Raw genomic sequence first — 25740 nt, 5'->3', positions numbered from 1 at the left:
GGTAGACAGGATCACATGGTTTGAGGTCCTAAACAGAAAAGATGATCACATGCTTCCAGATGTTGGGTGAAGAAGAGGCCAAGATGCTGAAAGTTCCTGGTTTTATGCCCTCTCTGGCCTTTGATGTTGAGCTTTTATTCTGATTGGTTGTCAGACTCCCATGGGGCCATGCAGGGGCAAGTCTGTCGGCTGTGCTTTAAGACCAAGTTTGGTTGCCTTGCTGGCTGATGTAATTTTCCCAGGTGCCCTGTGGGGAGTTTCTGTAGAAGGCTAATCCTACATTTCTTAGGTAGAGTAGACTAGCTCGGGCTTTTTGATGGCCCATTGACAAAGGTGGGGGCTATTAAGAGTGAGTTTATTTCCTGCCTAAAAACACGTTTCTCCATTTCTTATCCAGAGGAATATAATATTCTGCCTTTTCAATATTTCCCAGGATATTTCATTTTTCTTGGAGATGGGTGGGTTTTAACTTCCTACAGTAGGGTATTGTTTCTTAGCAGTAGTTAAACTGTGCAACCACTCTGGAAACCTGGAAATCCAATGAATAAATAAATAAGACATAAAACTTGGTGAGTTCATAGGAATTTCAAGTTTGTGAACCAGAGTCTGGTTTTTTAAGGACAATTATTTTAACAACAGGGTACTTACTCAACCCACAATCACTTGGCTGCACATACTCCCATGGGCACAGAATGCCGTGGGACTTCAGGGGAGACAGGAAACTGGAGAAATAGATTGGATTCTTCTGGACACGAGGACCTTGGTTGTGTGCCAACTTATAGAGCTTTTAAAGCAGCTAAATAAAGCCACCGAGGATCAAGCTATAAATGAGTATTGGTCGCTCTTCCAATATGCTCCTGAAGAAGATCCTGGCCCCAATGTATTTGATTAGTTATAATGGGAACAAAAGGTTGGCTGATCCCCAGGGGTCTTTGTTGTTTTCGCGACTTCTCCCTCCCTCCCTCCCTCCCTCCCTCCAGAATTTGAACATGTGTGCAACCAACATAGCATCCTCGGGTTTCTCAACAGGCAACTGTAAGGCCAAACATGAAAGAAAGAGACATCTTGGCAGTGTAACCGGACAAGGGAATTTGCATACAGGAGGCTTTGTTGCACAGACTGTTTTCACAACTAGAGAAGCCACGAGGAGCAAACTCCGGAAAGTTTGCTGCTCTGCTGCTTCCCCGCGTGTTGCACAACCGGCGAGATTTAAGGGCGTCCACCATCCGCTCTCTTCCTCCTCCACCCATCCCCATGTCCTACTCGGAAAGTGTGTCTGCTAAGAATCCGCTAATCTTTTCTCTCGAACCGCCAAAAAAAAAAAAAAAACGGGGGGGGGGAGTCTGAACAAGCTAGCAATTGCCGCTGGGGTGCTTTAAGACATCGCCTTCCACCTTAAGAAGGTCCTGGGACTTTGCAGAAAGTTGGACTGCACCGCTTTTTTTCCTCTGCTGGGTGGAGAGAAGTTTTTTTTTTTTTGAGAGAGAGAGAGAGAGTGAGAGAGAGAGAAGCTCATCTCCAGGAAATGAGTAAACTAGAAAAAAAATCGTACCAACGCTACTCCCGTAGCTAAAAGCAACAGGCGTGTAGGATGCTCAAGAGAAGAAGGAAGTGCTTCAGACAGAAGTTTTGATCGCAGTCGGCACGAAAAGTCGAAGCCTGAAACAAACCTGGCTTGGAAAAGCAGACAAAGCGGTTCTCTGTCGGTCCTTTAGTCGAGTAAAACGTTTGTTGCAGGACGCAGTAAGTATACAGCCAATAAATATTGACTCCTCTGCCGCAAAAAATAATAATAATAACAAGCTTCTCATTTAAGATAGTAGTTTTTCTTTTCTGTCTGAGGTCTGCTTTGTCTCGGAAAATGCAAGCTGCAAAGTGGAGTCTGTTGGTTGCATTTGCTTTTTGAAAAGTATGGAGCCCCATCCCGCCGCCGTTTTCGCCGCTAAAGATAGGAGTCACTTTTGCTCTCCCCCACGCCCTCACTCCCTCCCTTCCTTCCTTCCGCTCGCAGCCCTCCAACCGTATCTAAACGAACATGGGGGGGGGGGGAGACACGGCCGGACGCCCTGCTCAGAGCCGGTTGGGGATCACTCTGTATTCGGCGGTGGGGGGGAAAATGACATTTGCCCCGGGTTTTTTCCTTACGCGTTGTAGAACGAGTTGCAGAATAGTAAACGGAGGAGGAAAGATCCTTCAAACTTTATTTGGGGGGACGGACGGGGCGACGAGGTAGGTTTTTTTTTAATGATCTTCTACACTGCATTTTCCTCCTTCTAGGGACTTGGTTTTTTCAACTTGCAGATGGATACCGAAAACTTTTTTTATGGTCCATATTCTGATTATCCAGTTATGTTCACCTCTCACGAGGCTCTTCAGCTTTCTCTTTCTATTCACACAAGTGCTTTGGGGGCTTTTTTTTTTTTGTTATTAAACTGCTAGATTGTCCACAATTTATTTTATTCTTCTCCTGAGTCAAATAATTCCAGGCTAGTTTACAGCAACGTGCAAATTAACAAGAAGCATTAAGAGTAAAAAACAAATAAATCCTAATAAGAACACAAGGCTGTAATTCTACCAGCACTTGAGAGTAAGTCCTGAGAAGCTATAAGAATGAGATGAGAACAGAGTAAAAAAAAAGGAGACAATTACGTTTATATCTTAAAAGCAAAGGGCCCTTTCCCGGAGATTTAAAAATAAGCAAAATAATAAAAAATAAATAAATAAATAAAATAAGTAAAATAAGCACCAGAAAATCCTGCACAGCCCCACCCCAGAAATCCATCCAAGTTGGCTATGTACGGTACCTCAAGAAAAAATGACTGAAGATTTTGTTGTATCCGCTTTTATTTGCTTAGATTTGTTAAAATGTGTAATTTAGTAATAAACAGAAAAATAAATAAAATGTTCTTTAAATCAGGACTTAAGCATTGACTGTGAACCACTCTCCCCATTACAAACTCAATTTTGTTCTATTCTAGCTTGCAGTAACTATTATAACACTGTTTCCAAATATGACACCCTATTTTATTCTGGTTAGCTCAAGGGTGTCAAATTCGCGGCGTCACATGGGGACTTTTTCCCTCTTTGCTAAACCGGGCGTGGGCGCGGCTAGCACATGAGGCATCTGGGCCATGAGTTTGAAAGCCCTGTTTAGCTGAAAATTCTAGGAGTTGTAATCTAAATAATGTTTGTTAAGTGCCTGGCCTGTAACTATGTTTTGTAAAATTCTGGTCCCTCAAAATATATCTTGCATGGACACGCTTACCTAGCAGTATATGCCATATTTAACACTAAATTAATCGATAAATGTAATTCTATTACTTCTCTGTAGCTCAGAGTACAGTACTTTTAAATGGGGTTAAACAAATTCATGAAGTTAGTCTGGTTTTACTTATGGAAACTACCATGGAACCTCTGTTGAATGCCACATAGAATTAGGCAACTTGGAATAATGTATACATCGCTCAGAGTGGTCAGTGATCACGGGCTATGGAAACTGATCCAAAATGAAAGAAAAGTTACATGTGATCTTCCTCTTTCAAAACACTCTGCTTGTAGGCTTTTCAATGGTATTTGGTGGGGAAAGTGCTAGAATAGATCTTTGCTTAGTTACAGCCATGGAAGGATACATGGAGTTGGTTTCCACAAAAAACAGGGATGTCAAGCTGGCAGCCCTTGGGCCGGATGCGTCACACACAGGCCACACCCATCCCAGCTTCACAAAGTGAAAAAGTAGCAAAACGTCATGTGACGGCAACGTGACACCACGAGTTTGACACGCGTGACACAAACTAAGCTTAAAATGAGTAGCCACAGCAGATCATTTTTACTGTGATTTTTTTTTTAAGTGAAAGATCTCCACTAACATACTATGAGGGTAGAAACAGGCTCAAAAGTCTGGAAGGCAAAGTTCACCTATTTAAAAGTTTAATAAACCCCAGCTCTCCCTTCCAAACCTCCCAGTCATGTTAGCCTATCATGGATATCCTTCCCTACAGCCAATTAGTTTTTTTAAAAACCCTGCAATCATCAAATGGAAAAGATTGCCTGCTCCTTGCTAAGCTCTGTGAACATAATTTGGGAACCATTTCATTCTGTAAATATAATTCAGAATTCAAAATTGCTATTAAATTCCTTTTTTGAGATCTTTTTGCAAATAAATCTGTCCTCTGTTTCACCAAGCCTGGCATCACCATCACCTGAAACACTTTTTATGTAGTAATCAGAATTATTTTTATTTGCGATTATTTACAACTCCCTTGAAATCACATTGTCTTCACAGTGATATTGATCTAAGGCAATCTTTGGCGAACCTTTTTAGCACTGAGTGAAACCAGAAGAGCAGCCCTCCGCTGTACATGCGCATGAAGATGATATTCCTGTTTCCGGCACATGAATATGTACCGGCCAGCTGGTCTTTGCGCAAGCCTGTGCACGAGAAACTGGAAGACCAGATGGCTGATGTGCATGCATGCGCCAAAAACCGGAAGAGCAGCCACCCAGCGCATGCATGCGCACCAGGTGGGTGCTCTTTTGGTTTCCGCACGAAGACCAGCTAGCCAGCGCACCGGAACCTGGAAGAGCAATGGGTGACAGCTCGTGTGCCTGGAGAGATGGCTCTGCGTGCCAGTTTCGGCACAAGTGCAATAGGTTCGCCATCACAGATCTAAGAGGTTTTTCTGCATTATGGGTACCAAATTTCATGGACCACTCTAGGAATAATAGACACATACTGTATTTTTTGGCGTATAAGTCGACTGGGTGTATAAGATGACCCCCTACTTTTCCTGTTAAAATATAGGGTTTGGGCTAGACTACCCCTCTTCCGAGACACACCAAAAAAAATGAAAAAAACATCAGATTTGATTTCAATATGGTAATTTTAATTCAAGTGGTTATGGCATGCAGGTATTTAGCAGGAAAACTCACATAAACATAAGGCTGTTTGTCATCAAACATGTAATATAAAACATTGCAAGTGGATTAAACTTTTCCTAATTCAGTAGAAACTGCCAGCTCAAGCACTGCCGGCATAGAAAATGCAGCTCAGTACGGCAGCGGTACTTAATGGCATTCAGGCCAGCTTGGAACCGATAAGTTTCAACTGGCCATATACCCAGCATATAAGACGACCCCCGATTTTTGGAATGGTTTTTATAGGCTAAAAGGTTGTCTTATACACCAGAGAATATGGTAGTTAGTAGATAGCTTTTTCATTTTGGAACTCTCCAAATTTGCAATCCCACAGATTCATATTGGTCCAGGTCAAACAGGTTGTGGAAGTTGGGATTTACGGGGATTGTAATCCAATAGATTGTATGGATCAAGAAATTTGTAGACAAGTTTATATATGCGTATCCTTAAGAATAAAGATTAGAGTAAGTTTTACAGTCATTGTAAAAATGTTGGAAACAGAATGCTGAAAAGTGATTGGCACAGTCCTTGATTGAGTCCAGTGGAGCTACAACTGCTAGACCTAATTATCTGAAGTACTCAAAAAGTATTGAGAGCTCAGATAACAACTCATATAGATACTGTGGATGCCACCATGTCTTGCCATTGACAATTCTGGCTTATCTATTCAGATTTGAAGTCCAAGACACTCCAGAGCCCTACAAGTTGGAAGGAATAGATCGCCCTGATGACCTAAAATGGATTATTTATTCATTATTTGAAACTTGCTTACTCTGATAAAGATAGGTTAAAAACATTTCAATACATTTGCCCTCTGGTTATATGTGTATTTTCAGACTTTCCTTAGTATCTTTCCTGTGTATTGGGTTGATTAGTTACCATATTTTTCAGAGTATAAGACACACCTTTTTCCCTCAAAAAGGAGGCTGAAAATCTGGGTGCGTCTTATACACTGAATACAGCATTTTATGCCTCTCGAAATCGCGCCCCCTTCACCAAAACAGCCGTGCATAGCCTTTAGGTGGCTTCCAGAATGCTCCTGGAGGCTGGGGAGGGCAGAAATGAACGAAAAACGGGCTGGTTTTGGAGCACTCTATAAGCCGCCTAAAGGCTAGGCATGTCCTTTTTTTTTTTTTTTACAAAAAACGGGCCCATTTTCGCAAAAAAGGGCCATTATATGCTCATTCCCCCCCTCCCCCCCAGGAACACTCTACAAGCCTCCTTAAAGGCTATTCATGCCCTTCTTTTGGAAAAAAAAAAACACAGGACCGTTTTCGTGAAAAATGGGCTGTTTTGGGGAGGTCTGCAGAGGGCAAAAACTTTTTTTTTTAATTTGCCTCTTCAAAATCTTGGTGTGTCTTATACTTCAAAAAATACAGTAAATAATTTTAAGGAGCAGCAAATGTGGAGGAAAGCTGCTTTAAAACCTAACTTCAACAAAATTTCTTTTTGGCAACTTATTTTCCAGCTTAGATTTTTAATAGCTACCAGTTTTCAGAAAGTAAATATTCCAATTTGAAAAATTTAGGAGAGGGAGTTGGCACATTCTGGATACATCCTGGACAGGGATATTGCTGTGTAAAGTTTTGCTTGGCTCGTCAATCTCAGTTGAAAAATCAAAACTGATTGCTCTACCTTTTTTGGTTTTTCAGAATGATGTAGGATGTGAGACAAAATAGGCAAAAATGCAGCAATGTACAGAAAAACGGGTAAGCTAGAAAAAAGAATTATCTGTGAGAACAAGGAACAGCAATAAATTTGTCAATGAGCAATCCTTGGTGCTCTCTAAGCTTGGTCATTTTCTTGTAGATGTTTCATTAAACAGCTACGGTGCTCCAACTGTTTTGGGATTGCACCAAAAATACCTATTATTATTGGTACTACCTTTGTTTTCTTTTGCCACAATCATTTCTTTTGTATTTTGTCATTTTTTTGAGTTCTTTATCTTCAATTTTGCTGTCTCCAGATACTCCCATATATACTATCCAGCCTTTTTTGTCTTTTTTATCAACAGTTGGTAAGTCTGGGGTGTTATGTGGCTTGTTGATTTGAATTCTAAAGTCCCAGAGCATTTCAGCTTCTTCATTTTCTATTACTTTCTCTAATTTATGGTCCCATCGGTTCTTGTTTGCAAATAAATGATATTTCTTGCAGATCTTCCAGTGCACTATTGTTGCTACTTTGTTATGCTGTTGTTTGTAGTCAGTCTGTGCAATATTCCTGCAGCAGCTAACCAGGTTATTTCTTCAGCTTCTTTCCAGAGAGGCAGCACTTGCTGCTGTCTTTTGCTGTCTTTTTAATTCTGGCTTTGTATGCATTTGTTCTTAAGAATTGCATGCAGCCAGATTTAGCTCCTCTGTCTCTTACTTCACCTTTCCTGTTCTTATCAATTATCAGGTCCTGTTGTTATCTGCTTTGCCTGTTATTTTTTTAATATACTGGGCCATGTAATGCTTTGTCTTTCCATGCCTCTTTTCTGCTCTTCATCTGGTCTTTCTTGCAGGTCAGTTTGGTCTCTCCACTACTCCGTAAGTGTTTCTGGTATATTAGCTTCAGTGAATCTTCTTCACTATTCTTCAGATATTCTTTATCATTATGGTTATGTCTGTTAACAATCACAAAACAAGATGGCGATTCAAGGAAGAGTGGCAATAGTCCTTATATTTATTTTCCAAATCTTTTAATCTATATTGTGATTTCTTATTTTTCAATCTGCTATATAGCATGGTAGTGTTGAAAGAAATGCCCTTCTGGGTTCGGCTCCAAGTGGGGAAAAAGACACTGGAGAGATGGAGGCTGCTTGGATAGATGGTTTTAATGGTGGACAGGACCACATGGCTTGAGTCCTGAACAGAAAAGGTGATCACATGCTTCACTGTTGAGTGAGGAAGAAGAGAAGGGCTGAGATGCCGAGTCCCTGGTTTTATGCCCTCTCTGGCCTTTGATCTTGAGCTTGTATTCTGATTGGTTGTCAGACTCCCATGGGGCCATGCAGGGGCAACTCTCTAGGCTGCGTTTTGAATCCAGGTTTGATTGAGTTCTCAGGTGCCATGTGGTCAGTTGAGTAAAGGCCAATCATGCCTTAATTCCATCCCCCTGGAGCTGAAGGGGAGAACTCTTTATTATGTAAAGGGACTGGCTTGGCCCATTGACAAAGGGGGATGTGCAGGAAGCTGTAGGAAGCTACTCTGTCTTTAAAACATGTTTCTCCCTTTTCACATCCAGGGAAATATAATATTCTGCCTTTTCAATATTTCCTAGGATGTTTCATTTTTCTGGGAAAGGGTTGGGTGATAACTCCCTACAGTAGAAATACCTTTCCATTTATCAACATACACAGTTTAGGTGTACTATGCAAGGAACAAATTTCAATATCTTAAACTACTTCTGAGCTATTTTGTTCTGCATTTGATCCATTCTGTGGCAGAATGTGATTAGCTTGTAAATTAGCATTTTAATGACAGGGAGATCCCTTCATTAGATATTAAATAAAGACTAACTGTTACTAACTAAATAACCAATTGTTCTCATCAAAGTCACGTCCAAAATGAGACTAATTGCTGACAAATGCCATGGCTTTTTTTATTATTGTCATAATTTCTATGTTTTCCTAGGGGGAAATGGTTAACAAAGAAATTAAAGGAAAATTGGATTTGGTTCTTTTGGAAGCTCCAAGGTGCACCATGAACAACATTTCTAGTGATAAAAAATAAATTTATATCTCTTTAATATTCCATATTACTAAATTGGTAGAATAAACATTTCCAACTGTTTCACCCATTTTCATAGTTGAAACTTTACATTTGTTGTCTACTTCTTGCAATTTGGTTCCCCTTTGGTTAATTACACAATTTTTTTAGTCTCTTTATCATTGACAAGTATTTCCAAAGCTTATGGGCAGAAAACCAAAAAGCAAATATAATACGTAGTAAATTAATTATGATCTGGCTATTGTAATACACTCAGATGAATGTAGAAATTTGGAGTGTTCAGACTAATTCACCAAAACTAATAATTTATCATTTTGTAAATGTCATAATGTCCACAGATGTTTCCTTTTGTCATTGAGAAGATTGTGGGGAAACATATGTCCCTGGTCTTTTCAGCCATTGCCTTTCTCGCGCTTAAGGAAAATAGTATTCTGTCTAATAGCAGAGAAATAGTGGCTTTCATAATGCAACCTTTTTAAAATAGTTTAAAATTCAGATCATACTAATTTATTGTTATTTAAATTAGATTTTTGGCTTCCCTTTCTTAATAGTTTCCATGAAAACATGTGAGGAGAGAAAGTGACTGGCCACAGTAATCTGATGAATTTCATAATTGAAGGTAGATTTGAACTCAGGTCTTCTAACTCTCATTCCTGCATCTTAACCACTATTACCACACTGAATCACATAGCTCATTTCTGTGCACACAAATATAGTGTGTATTTTTTTTTTCCTGCAAGCAAACATGAGGTCACTGTTTGCATTCCTTTGTGCTTTATCTGAGACCAAAATCCTTTTAATGCAATAGTACTTTATTTTATCTGTATGCTATTAATATTCCAATGTGGGGGCTGTAGGCCACAAATTTTGTATCGTAATAAATGTTCTAGTTTTCAGACTACCACAAGACAGATGTTTTGCTATGGGAGACTAAAAACTACAAGCCAATGTTTATTTCAGCATCAAATGAACCTTATAGAATCTTTTCTTGTGCTGAAAAATTAAGATACAAACATTATATTATATTTAGTTACCCATTCATAAATAGGTAATTGAACAAATATTTCAGTGGAGTAACTGATTCAGTGGCAAATGTTTTGTTGGAATACAGCATACAGTATTACTGTATACATCATCAACTAAATCAATAAAAAAACAATAATCCTATAACAATTGGCAAGTTCTTATGTATGTAACTATGCATATGTTTGTTTAATCATAAATCAACCATATATGTGATTCACACCAGAGGTGGTATTTAGCTAGTTCTGACCGGTTCTGGCGAACTGGTAGCAGAAATTTTGAGTAGTGTGGAGAACTTGCAAATACCACCTCTGGCTGGCTCCGCCTGCAACTATTTGCTGTCTCACGAATCCCAGCTGATCAACGGAGCTAGAGAACAGGTTAATGGGGTGGGGAGGGAATGGGTATTTTACAGTATCCTTCCCCTGGAGTGGGGTGGAAATGGGGATTTTGCAGTATCCTTTCCTGCCACAGCCACCAAACCACACCATGCCCACAGAACCGGTAGTCAAATTTTTTGAATCCCATCACTGATTCACACTCATACGAGTTAGTGTTTGAATATATTATATTTAAAGATGTAAAAGCCCAGGGAAAAAAATAAGGACGGGGAGCAGTTTACCTCCAGCCCTAAAATTTAGCTAGAGGTCCACATCTCTAGAAAAGGGCAATAAGATTAGTAATGTGTCATACATTGTACAAGTTGTTCTGAACAAAACAAGCCTAGGGTGAATTTGGTTCTTGTTAGAATTGCCAGATATTTCTGCTTTGGTAAAGGAGGAGCCGTTTGGAATTTTTCCAGAAAAGAAAAAGGAAATCCCCCAGGTTTCTGTGACATTTATATTTCACATACCAAAGGAAGAACCTTTCCAAAAAATTAATCATTTATGCAGAAAGGAATGGTCAATTCTGGCCATGTGACTAACCTTTCTGACCCTGAACTATTGAAAGCAGGAAGTTCCTTGTTTTATAATTGGTAAAAACATTTTGGTGCATGGCAAAAAATTGTTTCTCTTTTGAAATTGTAATATCATCATGTAATACCTATTTATTCTTAATTAATGCCTTCCAAAAAATTGGAAAAAACAGGGGAAATACCTCGGTCTGTCTCATTAAGTTTGTAACTATTACTGAAACTTGAAAACTAAAGATTTTGTATAACAGGTCAAGAATAGTGTTTTCCTCTATTCTATGCCTCTTAGACCCATGGCTGAATTCTAGCACCACATTTACAAAAAGTGGGAGTCACTGATCTGTTCAGAACTTAGAAATGAAATATATAAAAAAGGTAGATAAAGAAATTGGCAATCATAAAGAAATAGAAAGATCCTTTTATGGCAACATGCTTTGTTACCAAGTTTTTTAAAAAAGATTATTTACCCTGAGTTTTCATAATATCCTTATATTTTGATGAAGAAATAAGCCTCCATAAAGGTAATAATTCATTAAAATGTCTGCTTCAAAATTTGGGGAAGTGACCTGAAGTGGTCACAGATGCTGGAAAAAGAAGGAGGGGGAGGCTGACAATCACCCCTTCTCCTTTCATCTGCAAATATAAAGGAGTATCGCCTTTATTTATGTTGGTGAGGAAAAATGTTTTCTTTTCTTGCTATTCTTGCAAACAAAAATGGAAAAAAAGAAAGGTATGACATTAGAAAAGAGAGTTGTTGCATCTACTTTGAAGTAGTTTTTATAAGATTCTATATATTTGCAATTATTATTTTGTTGTGTGCAAATAGCTTCAGCGTAATGGAGTACACAAACCTCCTTGTGTGCACTGTTTAGATCAGAACTCCTTTCAGAAATGCCCAGATATCCAACTGTTATTACAACACTGGGATAGTACCATCCTTTTTGTCTACATTGAATGGGAGGAATGGTCAGTGGCCTAAATTCCTTCTTTCTGTTCTTAAAAAATCTATTCCTCAAGGAAAAAGATGAAGAGAAAGCAGAGATTAGAAAATAAGCCTCATCTTCGAATATTTCATTTTACACTCCTCAGGCTGTCTTTAGTGCCTAATCAGAGACGGAGATGAGCTGATGCAATCTTTCCTTTACTTGCCTTCTGTCAGTATGCAAGCATCTCTTTCTTGTACAGAAATAGAACTGCCCATTCAAATCCAATTTTATTTAATGGGGGGGGGGACTTTCTGGAACTGCTGGCCACACATCTGACTCAGTGCCTCTTTTTCCACTCTTCAACAGTCAAGTTTCTTTAAAAGGGGGGGGGAGGAGAAAAATCTCTCATTTTTGTTTAGTTAACATCTGGTCTATTGACACCAAAATCTTAATTACATAGTTGATAGAAAGATAGTTCAGGGTAATGAAAAACAAAATATGTCTGAAAAGAAAATTTTCCTTTAATGGCTAATTTCGGTGAGATTTTTTGAAATTGAAGATGATAATTATGCCTTTTACCTGGAAAGGTTTTTTTAAATGTTGTATCTCCTTGCAACAACAAATAGCTCTCATTCTACCTTCCAGCATTGGAGAGAAACGATGCTGTACAACGGTTGTTAGGGTTTTACGTTGTTAGGCTACAACAATATAAGCCATCTCCAGCAACTACAATATATCTCTGATGAATTTCAAAGGTAGGTAAAGTGAACAGTTTCCAGAAATGTTCAGTACTTCATCTACCAGGAAGTCAACTAAATTCCAGATATTTTCAACTTATAAAAATAAATCTGTTAGATGGAATTTGGGTGTTCCAAAAGAGGAAAGGGATATATTTTAATGAGCTTTGGTTCCTCTTTAGTTTCCTAGCTGCAGTCTTGCTATAAAAGGAGACATATTGCATTATATACATACCTGGGATGAAATTGGTTATTGCCTCTGAAGAGCACAAGTATAACTCTGAAACTTTTTTTTTTGCAGAATCCCTACCACATCCTCCTACAACTCCTGCAGAAAAGCTATTAGGTTTTCTGCACTGTTCTTTTGAGAACTATTCTTGACTACTCAATTAGGAGGCGGCAAGTGGCGAACTCCTTCCCTGCTTTCTTTATAACTTAGTCATGTGGGCAGAAGTGCCTGCTAAAGTTAATCTTATCAGGCAAAATAATTCAAAATGCTCTTACAATTTTTTAGCTCTTTATCAGCAGATCATATATATAGTATAGGGATGGTAAAGTGCGTACCCAAATATATTCTTCATGCTGATGTGCTCATGTCAAATCTCATTTCTATATGGGAAATCTCTTAAAATAGAAGTTTTAATTTGGATATATAGTACTGTATAAAGTAATAAAAATCTGAACAACACTCGACAGATAAGCATTTCTATTCTAGATATAATTCACTGCAAAATATGTATGAGGCATATGACAAGTGATTTTTATTTAATGTTTTCAGACACGTACTTTCTTTTTGTATATTTGTATATATTAAAAAAAATTATAGGTTCACCCAATTCGCAGTCACTCCACCTATTCATATCTTTAAGTATATGTCTCAAGTTGCTCAAGCAGATTGCATACATTTATTCTAATACCAGCAGAGAAGGGGAAGCAGTGCTGCTAAAACAGCTTATATAACATTTTGTTCTTCCCGATTCCTGTGTGAGCTGTACATAATGTGGTTCAATATGATTTTGAAATCCATATGCTCTATAGCTGGCTGATTTGCATATAATGCTAAGTAGTACTGTAGAAATATGGAACAGCATTTCATTCGTGTACTTTCATCTTTGTTATAGCTGTGAAAAAGACTTGGAAAAATGTTTTTAGCAACTAGCAGTTTTTTTCTTGGTACATCTAAGCGTAAACAGTGATTAGCAGTTCAATAAGGCATAAAATATCCAAGACTGGTTTATTCATTTCTGGTTAAGAAAAAAAAAACCTAACTTTGCAGTGTTAAAATAAATCTCAACAATTTCATACACAACTGGGAAACCTGTTTACCAAACGTCAGCCCTTTGATGTAGACGACATCAGGAAACAGATGCCACAAGAAGAAACAGTAATAGAATCTTGCAACTTTTATCCACCCTCCTTATATGCTGAAGAATAAGGAAAAATCTTGCCTGAATCTCTTCTTAATACCTCTTTATTTATGTAATCTTTCTTGCCTTTGTTCCTCAAGAGCATTTTCTTTATGGTCTATGCCAAATACTTTTTTAGCATTTGAGAAATATCAGATTATAACAAGAGTATAAAGAAGTTTAACCTAGACTTCTAAGTACATACTATATTTATTCAGGAAAACTATATGAGATGTTCAAAAAAAGTATGTCAGGAAAGTTATACAAAATGCATAAGTTTTAAAAATCTCTTAAACAATTCACATAATTGGATTAAATTGAGTATAGGCATGTGTGATTAACATTCACCCTTAATATTAACACTTTTTGTCGGTGTGTAGAGTAATGCTTGGTTTAGTTCAGTGGTGAAATTCAATTTTTTTACTACCGGTTCTGTGGGTGTGGCTTGGTGGGCATGGTAGGGGAAGGATACTGCAAAATTTCCATTCCCACCCGACTCCAGGAGAAGGATAATGCAAAATCTCCATTCCCAGCCCACTCCATGGGAAGGATACTGCAAAATCTCCATTCCCACCCCATTCTGGGGCCAGCCATAGGTGGCATTTGCCGGTTCTCCGAACTGCTCAAAATTTTTGCTACCGGTTCTCCAGAATCTGTCAGAACCTGCTGGATTTCACCCCTAATTTAGTTGTATGAAAATAACCCTAGCCTCTGTTTCAGTTCACACAGTCCTAGTTTCCTTTTATTGGTATAATTCCAAACAGAAGAGTAGAAGGTAGTTTACCTTAATTGTATTTTGTATATTAATAAAGTATTAAATTATGCTTAACTATACTATTTTTACACTCTAGGGAACATATAGATCTCTGCTGTAATCCTATTCATGTGAACACTTGTTTGACAGTCTTCCTTCTCTCCTATGACAGTGAGAACCTTTATTTTGGTAAAGTTAAGTCTGGGACTTAACAAGTTTAAATGTTTTGTAGTTCCTATGTTTTTTTTATATGTTGACAGTTTTTGAATGCAGACATTTTCTGTTCCATTTCATGCCAGCAGTCAACTCATTACAGCAATTCTCCATCCTGTTTAATGTCTCCAATCCACTCTAATTTTAATCAGTGTTTAAAATCATACTTGGTTAAAATCTGTGTAATCAACTGCCAATGCATGAATCTTCAAATATTTTGTTTCTACAATAAAGATTTCTTTAGTTTAACACACATTAATCACAGATTTTTTTAAAAAACATATTATTAGAGAATGAAGGCCCAGGATAATGTTGCAGGATCCAATCTGGGTCGGACACCAGGAGCAGAGGAGATGGAGTCCATCTTCATGAAAATTAGCTGGAGAGAAGATTGGATCCTGCAATATCACCAGAGCATTAAAAGGGAAAGCAAAATTATGCAATCTGTTTACAGTCCTAGCTGGAGCAACATCCCTACAAGGAACTCCCCGTTGTTGCAAAAACTGGTGCATTATGCACCATTAATGTGCAAATTGCAGCCCTGCTGTCCATGATCTTCCTGCAAATGTTATCTCTCTTTTGAGATTGTAACAGATGTTTTAGGAATATACAAAAGCTTGGAGAAAAGAAAATTAAGAGACCCTTATGGTCCCAAAACTAACCTCAAGGCCTTTTCCTATCTCAAAATTAGCAGCAGAATAAAAAAATGAAGAGCTTAATCACTACAGAGCAGAAACCGAGTACAGAACTATAAAAGCATTGCTTACTGCCACTCTCTTTCTAACACACCCAACAATTGGAGTATAATTTGACTATGCTTTATTCTAGCTAATACCACTCACCAGTTGGCAAGCACAGGCTGACTAACAAATATTAAACAAGCTTATTGTGTTTGTCAGCACTGAGATTAAGGGGATTATGCATCATACTTCTTACACACAAGGAAATTAACCACACCTTTAATTTCAGAGATGAATGCTGATGGAGCATTAGCGTACCACATCACTTGTTAAAATGATACATTGCCTAAAGAGGTAATCTACTAGCTTGTCTTGCTGTTTATTTCGCATATGGCTTTCCCTGCCTGCAGCAGAATTGAGATGTAGCTTGTTTCCGAATACTGTTCTCATCCTGCTAGGTTTGTGCACTGGATCTGGCTAAAGCTTGACTTCTAGACCGAATTAAAAGATTGTGAAATCAATTTTCGTATACAGTATTGAAATGGAATGCTGTGGCAAATTCACGTCATTCCCTATGTGGGTATTTGCTCCACTTGGAGTCTATTCTTGCAAATGGCAACAGTGCTATAGTCATACTGAAAAAGGAAAAAAGGCTTGTATCATATAGATATAAAATAACATGAAGAACGAATTCTGAACTCTTCGTTAATATCTTGTGAGCAGACTAATATTTATCTCAGTCCCAGCATTGATCTTGAGAGCAGAGAGAAGTAACCCATTTTACCATTTCTCCACTTAATTGTTGTTTATCTTGTTACCTTCCAACAATTCAACTAACGCCTAATTCAACTATCCTTACTTTTTATACAACCCTCTGTTCTCCATACATGAAATTTGCTGAACATACAGCGGGTGTAATACTACAGGTTTCATTTCATTCTGCTCTGACAGAGTTTGCTTAAAACTGATTTTTAAAACTTGAAAAATCTTGCTCTCGTTTCTATGAAATTTAGCACCTTTGATGCATTTCTTAAGGTCATAAATTTCTATTTGTAAAAACGTAAGAAGATAATAGCTGATAATAGCTGATAGAAAGATAATAGTCTTTCCCCCATTTTAACATTACTTTTATTATAAGGTTATACTAATAGAATCTTAAAAGTCTGAATGTGCTTCTCCCTCCATCTACCTGAAGACTAGAAGAGTCTTGTCTGAGATGCTTTCTTGAATTACATTTCTATCCCAGGATCAGTTATTTTATCAGTTGCCTAGTTTTTAGCTCTTCTTCCTGTTCCTCAGGGTTATTTCTTCTTTCTATTACACCATCTATATGCCCAAAGGAACATGAAACACTATATACCCAAGCTATAGATGTTGTTCCAGAAAAGAAAACCCGGTTCCAGAAAACTCTGACTACTTTGTCAGTCCAGTAACTGGAAAAAAAAATCCCAGATAGCATTTCAAGATCTAGGCTCACATACTATATTGAATTCTGCACAACTTACATCTGTCTTAAAGCAAATGTAAATAACGCTATCATGAAATCTACAAAACCACCCAGTGAACCTCAAGGTCTTATTCTGCTTATTCTTCCCTCAAAGAGCCTAGGTAATTGAAAAAAATTACTATGTAAGAACTGGTGCTTCACTGCACTTATCAGAATTATGTAGGCTCTGCTCTAAGCTTTTACCAGTGCTCAGTCACATTCTTTTTGATTTTCTGCCACTATCAACAACCACTTCATTTCTCTGAGGTCTTTGGTTAATTAAAAGGCTTCTTGGGATTGGTTTGGGTATTGCTCTTTGGTAGTCTTCATTTTCCAAAACTATATCCAAAAAATCCAGAACAACCCACCAAAACTGTCAAGAGAACTCTATGTACTCATTGAAATTCATCATCCATTTGGGACATTACCCTCATGGGATGTTTGGAAAGGGCCACTGCTGAATCTCTTTAAATGCACATTGTTTTTCACATCTATCTTAATCATGTATGTTTTGTTACAATTACTACTGTGTGAGGCAATGTATATAGGTTGATAGACATTAACCTATATTCATTGTCAAAATAACTGCAAAATAATTTCACCAATAAATGGCCATGAAATCTTGCCCTCTGACTTTATTTAAATTATTTTATAATTTTTATTAACTAGACACAATGCTTTCTGATCACAAGCCACATGCATTTGCTCAGGTCTGAGATCAGGATGCCTCAGAGAAGATAACATTGGCAGTGTTAGACATATTTGCTTCTCAAAGTGTGCATACTACATACTGTTCTGTTTTTAATAACAGCCTAGAAAAGGAAATCCTGGAGATTTCTTGTGAACAGATAAAGATGCAAGTTGGCAATGTAATTTATAGTTTCATTTTTAAAATCCTCTTTCACTTTGTGATATTCCCTATTAAAATTTACACACTAATAACTTCATCTTTGGACATTTCATATATATCTTGTCCTTGTTTTCTAAGCCTCACCCTGGGTTAGTATGCTTTTGGTAGGGATCAGTTAAAGGTCCTTCAGGCCCCTTCCTGGATCATCAAATTAATACCATTGTGCACTATGTATCTTCAAATTTTAGGCCCAAACCTACTTTTTCCCACCTATTACATACAAATCTAATACATATAATTGCAATAGGCAACATTCATTTTTGTTACAATTCCCTCTGCTTGTTGTTAAAATGCAGTTTGCAAGACTCTGCCTGCAGAATTCTGGTAGCTTAGTTTGTAATAGTGTGTGAGTCTTCTGAAATTTATGATTTCACTAGGAAAATCCAGCGTACAGTCATATAACAAGTAAATCTGGTTTTTTTTGTTTTTTTTTTTGCTCCTCAAGATCTGCAAGAGCAAGTTTATCTAGCCCTTCCTTCTTTAAATATAGTCATCTGAATTCTGCTTCACAGATATAGAAATTGTGAATTTCTTCCATAATTTATCCAACGTTGATTAGTCTGCTTTTCTGAAAGAAATCACATGATACAGAGCAGCCTTCTCCAAATGGGCATCTGGGACTACAGCTCTCAGAACTGGGTCATTCTGCTTGGGGATTCTGACAATTATTGTTCCAACACACCAATGTGTTGCAGGTTGGCACAGACTGGGGGTAAGCTTGCCAATAATGGATAACTTGCACCAACTCCCAAATGTTCTGTCCATGATAAACATGGCACTATTGGAATACAGAGCTGAGACCTATTTGGTAATGGAAGTCTAATTTTATTAAGTACAGAATTGTGCTGTGCTTTAATAAGAAATTCATGACTTGAGACTAACTTGGTGGAAAATTTCTAAATCTATGTATAGGTTTCATGTTGAATTGTTTTGCTTATTTACCTCCTATCTGTTTCCAGGTTGTGGAGGAAACCTGGTCAAGGGGGGAGGGGTGTATCTTCATTTTATCCCCAGAACGCTCGCCTGTGAAATAGGTTGAGCTGAGAAGCAGTGACTCCTATATTACCATAATCATAGTGGACTTGAACTTGGTTTTTCCAGGCCTAATGCAATCAGTCCTAATAATTACTGTGTTACACTGTATGTTGTCATGCAAAGAAGATTATTAATTGTTCTTATTTGCGCACAACTCCAAAATAGTGATAGTTTCCCTTGAAGATGAAGTTAGGACTCTTCTGTATATCTCGTCTTTGTGGAAGATAGTTTTTGTACAAGGATGCATTGTTCCATTGTTGAATAGAGGTGGTCGGTGCAGTAACATAAGAAAATTCCATCATTGCTCTGCTCCAAACCCGTTTTTTTAAAAACTTTGTTTTAATGTTTTGTAATTTTAACCTGCTTTTATATTTATAATTGTTTTTATCTGTTATTTTTATTACATGGTAAGTTTCCTTGAACTGCAAGATGGGCAGAATATAAATTTAATAACTAATAATAATGTAACTATTATTTAGATAATTTAGACTACTTATTCATGTGTTTGTGGAGCCATCATTGAAAGAAATTCAATGCTGTTACAAAATCAAGACCAAAACATTAAAAGTCACATGTGCATAATAAAAATAAGTAAAAATCTAACACAACTTAAGCACCATTTAGTTAAAACTAACATAAAGGCCAAATGGCCCTTGGAAAATGCTTCTTTAATTTTCAAAACGTCTACAGGTAGTGGTTGGATTATGATAGAACTGGAATTTCCATCACTATGCAATGTGGCTGTAAAGCATGACATGGCCACATTGCACAGCAACAGCAGTCCAGGAAGTACTGTGATGTGACTGCGATGTGGGAAAAGGCAGGAATCACAGGCATGCAGGTTGATGAGTGAGAGCTATAGGTTAGAGCCACAGAAGGGCTGGTGGGTGCTACGGAGCATGAATGGGTAGATGGGTTGGTTGTTGTTCCAAGAAAGCAACTACTGCAAACAGATGCTACAGAGCATGGGGAAATACCTTGGCCAGACACTGGGAAGCAAGCATAAGGAAACAAAAAAGTAATGGGAGCGACTTGCGACCTGCCAACTTCCCACTGACTTTCCTTGTGTAGCAGATGACAGTTATGTGCCCAAGTCATGTGCAGCCAGTCTGATTGAAACTCTAGCCCATATTTCTTTAGAGGACAGATGTATTAAAATTAGTATGATTTATTAGCCAGAACTGTTTCATGTGTAGAGTGTTGGTTGCATGATACCAAACATCCATTTCAACTTGCTTATATGAATGATCTAAGATCAGTTTCTATAGATAATGCTGTATGAAAAACAGAAGCATGAATCAGTTCACAGACATGTGTGTGAGTAATTGAATGCTTATGTAAGCTAGCACTTTCCTTATTGTGAAGAATGTTTGCCTCAATGAAAGCAAAACAATTATAAATACAAAGGGGGAATAAATAGTGGCTTTAAGGCTATTATCTTTGAAAATACTGTGTACTGTACTAGGAGAGGTAACAATTTTCTATCTTAAAGAGAGCTCTCTTTTTCCCCTTATTTTAGAATGCACACAGGTTGTTAGATCAATATGCCAAACTGTAAGAACTAATACAGCCTTAGGATATCCACATATAAAATCAGTTAAGGGTTTTTGTTTTGCTTTGTTTCTTCTGAACGTTCAAAGGAGTTATATTTTTGCATCTCATTAGCTATAAAATAAATTTAGTCTCTTGACACCAATGGGAACAATCTTCATACACTTCATCATTGTAGCAATATTAAATAGAGTGTTGACAAAATGAACATTGCTATTTGTTTCCTTTACTCCTCTTGTGAGGTTTATAATTTAATATCCAATTTTTGCTTGAAATTGATATTTTTATGTCTTCTCCTTTCTCTTGGTAGTACCTATTTTCTTTAAATAAATTCCTGAAATATACTAACATTTATATGTGATATAAAGATCATTGTTTTCTATATCTAATATCATGGGAATTTTTAGAACTAGAGAGCAAAGTAAGAAAAGTATTAGACAGTTATTTCAGCAATACCAGTAATACACTTCTTCATAACTATGTTCCGTTATTAGCAAAGCTAACTGTGTTTCTCTGTTTCTCTCACAGGTAAGATTTTATTATGCCGGCCGGATTCTTCCGGGTGTGCTTGGTGGTAATAACAGCTATTATCAACCATCCATTTCTCTTCCCAAAGGAAAATGTTACAGTTTTTGAAAACACAGAAGAAATCATTGAAAAGATGAAAGAGCGTGAGGAGAACCTGAGGCTAGAGCAGCTGAAACTGGAGCAGGAATTAGCAGCACAAGAGGTTTCAGTAGATTCTTCAGAGGAGAAGATTGGACCAGAAAAACACCATGATTCCCTTTCTTTGAATTTCTGGACTGTTTTGTCCATGATAGTCTTCCTTCTGATTGAATTCTGGAGACAGGATTATCAGGAAGGGAGCTGGCAAGATTATACCAAAGATGATGATGAAATTAATGTCCTGGGAAGAACATTCAAGGGTTGTATTCTACCAGACAAAGTCACATTGGACAGTTTTTATGAAAGATGCCTCCAGAATATGACAAGTGATATTGCTAGGAACCGAGAGCTTGTGGAAGGCTTTGCAGATGACTTATTAGAAGCTTTGAGAAGTGTGTGTAACCGAGATACTGACATGGAAGTAGAAGAGTCTATAGGAGTTGGGAGCATGTATGAAAACTGGAGAGCAAACAAGCCTTTCACTTGTGATTTCATTGTTCCCTTTAATCCCCCAGAGCCATACTGTTTCCAATTTGAGACCTGGTGTTCGGGAGAGTCTATTCTACCAGACAAAGGAAGTTATGGTATGATAAAGATAATCCGGTCAGATGATAACTCATCAAGTTGTAACTGTGATAAAACTAAATTGGGGGAAGATTTACTTTGTCTGCTTCATAGCAAAGCAAGCCAAACTAGGCAGAATAACCATATGGAAGATCTCCTTTGCTTCAAAGACACTCGGTATCTTGATTCTGACCAGGTTATGACATGGTTCCAGATGGCACTTACCAAGGGATGGAATAAAATTGCACACAAGTATGAATTCAGTCTGCTTTTCAATCACCTGGATACTCCAGGTGCCCTGAAAATCAAGTTCAAGTCTGGAAAAACCATCACATTCAATCTCAGGCCTGTGGTACAATATGCAGATTCCGATGTATATTTTATCTCTCACTTTCCATTCAACAACATGGCACAAAGCTTCACCAGCAACACTCACTGGTTTCTCACCTTTACTGTGTATGAGAAGAGATATATCCAGTTTATTTCCAAAACTTTGCCTGCTAATCCTTGCCACCTCAGTTGCCTCCAGATTTTGTCTTTCCTTCATGGAAAACAGTGCAGTCTGACAGAACCGAGTAGCCTGACAAACTACCATTTTAAAACAGTAATGCTGCATTTGCTACAAATCCATCCTAGTTCAGCGTGGACTTCTGATTGTCTGGAGGCCAGGCTGCAAGATGTACTCAACTTTTTGGAGAAAAGCTTGCAAGAAAAAAGGCTTTACCACTTTTTCATTGGAAATAGAAATCTGCCACAAGAACTGGGTGTTCCAGTGGAGTTTCAGAAGGCAGAACCACTGAACCTTTTCCGGCCCTTAGTATTGCAACGAAACACTTACAGAAAAGCTATGGACATGTTCCACGAGATGCTTAAAAATACATTGGCTTTAATTAATGAATATTCCATGCATGTTCCAAATGGACGCGCAACTCCACTAAATAAAGATCTTCTCTGACAGCTGCTCCTTTGACTGCTACCATACAGTATATGCAAATCTCCCCATGGGAGAAGATGTATACATGTGGTAGAATTTACAGATATCTACATGACAAATACCATTCTCATTTTCTTTCCAATGATCTTGGCTGATATTTATGTAACCTTCAACATTTTTACCACTCTGCATTTCTTTGTTGTAATGAGCTTAAGCAAGGAAAAGCATTTTTTAATTTATTATATTACAGTTTTAAGAATATAGTGGTATATGTGTTAAGTGTTTTATTATTGCTGCTGTGGCAAAGTACCGTAGCCAGACTGAAAAAGAATGTCTTATTTACAAGGTCTAACATATTTAATGAGAGAAGGATGGTGTACAATTAAGTAATATATATTCTGTTTTGTTCCTTTCCTTTGGCATAAAACTCTACTACCAAGATTTTTTTAAAATGTAATTTTAAGTTAGTTTAGATATATGTAGAAAATCGTGGTTCAGTATAACTTTATGCATTTGACAGTGCAATTCCAAATAGTGCCTTTAGAAGCAGATCCTACTAAATTTGGAACAGCTTACTTCTAAGGGATCTCAACTTAATAGGCTTGACATATTGGAGTCAGAAATTCTTCAGCAGATCCAACTTTGCCCATCTTCACTGAAATGAATTCACCCCTTTAAATCCCCAAATATATGTAATAACATAAAACCAGGCTCCTGAGTAACCTTTCTACATTGCATCAAATATTACTTCTTCCGTGACTGTTGGTTCATCCAAATACCCTCTCAAATGTTTCCTCTGATTGCTTTAATTTTCCTCAAAAATACAGTTTGAAAGAACAAAAGTAAACAAAAAATTCCCAGATGTCGTTTCATTTAAAAACTGGCCAACATCATTTGGGGCCATGCAGTTGCCTTGTTTGTACAGTACAGTGTACAAACTAGGCATTTGTTTTGTCCAAACTAGAAATTAGTAACTGAAGGAGGAGCAAAAATGTCATTTTTTTTTTAGCTTTGCCAGAATTATTATCAGCCAAACGCTTTTAAAAGAGCCCATTCACTTGGAAGATGGGACTTTGTTTTTGACTTACTGCTCTCTGGACTGCATTTCCTTCTATTTCTTACATGCTTGCTTTGCCACTCTGTTCCAATGGCAATTACTAATTTTCAGAGGGGAAAAAGGGCCAAATTGCTGTATTTGTGCAGCAAGAGTCAATGAATATTCTGAAGTGAAGACTGCTTAAAAACCAATCTACAAAGGATTGAATTAGAAAAACTATAGGCAAGATCACTTATCTGTATACAAGTTATTATCGTGTGTGTATGCGAGAGACAGACAGACAGACAGACAGACTAAAAGTGGTGAACATTATTTATCTTCCTACCTCCTATTTTCCCCTCAACAACAACCATTCCCATTAGGTGGCTTAGGCTGAGAGACATCAACTGGCTCAAAGTCACCCAGCCACCTTTCATCCCTGAAGGAGGCCTAAAACTCAACATCTGGTTTCCAAGCCACTACCTTCACCACTACAGTACCCACCCCCCTCCATCATATGCACCAGTGATTTCCAGACGCTATAGAAAACAACAGAAAACTGTTGATTACGTTCTGATACAACACAAACAAATCTTAAAACCAGTGGTTTGTTTTTTAAAAAACAGTGCTTTTTAGCTATATTGACACATAATTCTGAATGTAGTTTTGCAGTGATGTGAATCATTTCTGCACTGAGCAGCAGATCAGACTCAGTAGCTTAAATTATCTCTTCAGACCTAATTCTACAGCAGTTACACAGATTGGGCAATTCTGTATTTGCATATTCATTATCAAATTATGAATAGATAACATTTATATCTATCCGTAGTCCATCTTTCATGCAGTGCTTCTCTTTACCAACAGAAATAGTCAAATTATTCCTGATCTGATTTAACAATGTTTAAATAAGTCTAAATAATGCTGCTATGTAAACTGTTCATGCACTCTTGGAATACAATTAATCTTTGCTTGAACAGAATTTGACTGATCAAAACTCTTGCTATTTGCATGACTTTATTAAACCAATAACAGTTTATATTATTTGTATGATGTCCTTATGCCAATGACATACATTTTCACTAAAATGCTGTAGTGGGTTTTCAGGAATAACAAACATCTGTCACTGGTCTGTGTTAAATTAGTTTTAACAGTACAGTGGACATTTGCGTCCACAGGTTTTACAAAGGTATGAAGGACCCACAGACCCAAAAAGGGTCACCAAGTGATGAGATTACTGGACCCTGTAAGAAAAGGTTCCTAGTGGCTTGCAGGGGGGGGAGGCAAATGGAGAACTTTATAAAGAAATAGAAAATTATGCAATCTCTGTCCTATAATGTGAACAAATTTTGGAAAACATTTCATGTGACTGATATTTAAGCTTTGAAATTTTCTTTCACAAGTTATATTGACAACTTCTATGGACTCTTCCCAAAAGAACTAGCGATAAAAAAATAAATTCCAGTTCTGATCAGTAGATTCGACTGGAAACAGCTTCCTAATATATATTGGATCTGTTCACCCATCATAAACGGTATATCTGATCCATCCATCCCCATATAAATAGCTGCCCTTCCAGTGTAAAATGGGCAAGGCTGTTTGTTGAGGCTTTTGTTTAGATTGAGAATAAAAGTTAAGCAAGTCCAATCTCCAACAGAAAACAGTATAGCAATCTTATCAAATAAATATACAGCACACAGTACTTGACTTATGACTAGTCATTTAACTACCATTCAAAGTTATGGTGGCCTTGGAAATAGTGCTTTATGGCCTATAAACATTTTCAGCCAACTTAAAGGTGTTCCTCCACACCCACCCCATTACCTGACTGCATTTTAGGCACTTGGTGGTTGGCTCTCATTTACAATTGGTTCAGTAGTGGGTTTCAAATTTTTTTAGAACCTCTTCTGTAGGTGTGGCCTGCTTTGTGGGAGTGGCTTGGCAATCATGTGACTGGGTGGGCGTAGCCAACTTGTAAAATGTGGCAAAACTCCCTTAACAACGCGCTTACTTAGCAACCCAAATGTTGGCTCAGAAACTGGCATTTGAAGCACACAAGTCTTAAAGCTGTCAAGTTACAAGACCCTTGTACCCCTAACCCTTTAGAAAAAAAAACCCAGGGGTGTTCAAACATGACAGCTTTAAGACTTGTGGACTTCAACTCCCAGAATTCCTTCTCCAGTCATGTTGGCTCAGGAACTCTGGCATTGAAGTATGCAAGTCTTAAAGCTGTCAAGTTACAAGACCCTTGCGCCCCTAACCCTTTAGAAAAGAAACCCCAGGGG

General features: G+C 37.6%; 1 protein-coding gene across 1 annotated transcript; it reads left to right on the top strand.

Moving 5' to 3' along the window:
* Positions 1-1135: 1135 nt before the first annotated feature.
* ITPRIP (inositol 1,4,5-trisphosphate receptor interacting protein) lies at positions 1136-23128 on the top strand. The gene is made up of 2 exons (XM_081956449.1): positions 1136-1743; positions 20787-23128. Exon 2 carries the CDS (start codon positions 20800-20802, stop codon positions 22441-22443), a length of 1644 nt encoding a protein of 547 aa, XP_081812575.1. The 5' UTR covers positions 1136-1743; positions 20787-20799; the 3' UTR covers positions 22444-23128.
* Positions 23129-25740: the final 2612 nt, after the last annotated feature.

Source organism: Natrix helvetica (assembly GCF_964273705.1).
Source record: "Natrix helvetica genome assembly, chromosome: 5".
NCBI classification, from domain to species: Eukaryota; Metazoa; Chordata; class Lepidosauria; order Squamata; family Natricidae; genus Natrix; species Natrix helvetica.
This window is presented reverse-complemented; position numbering and strand designations above follow the sequence as displayed.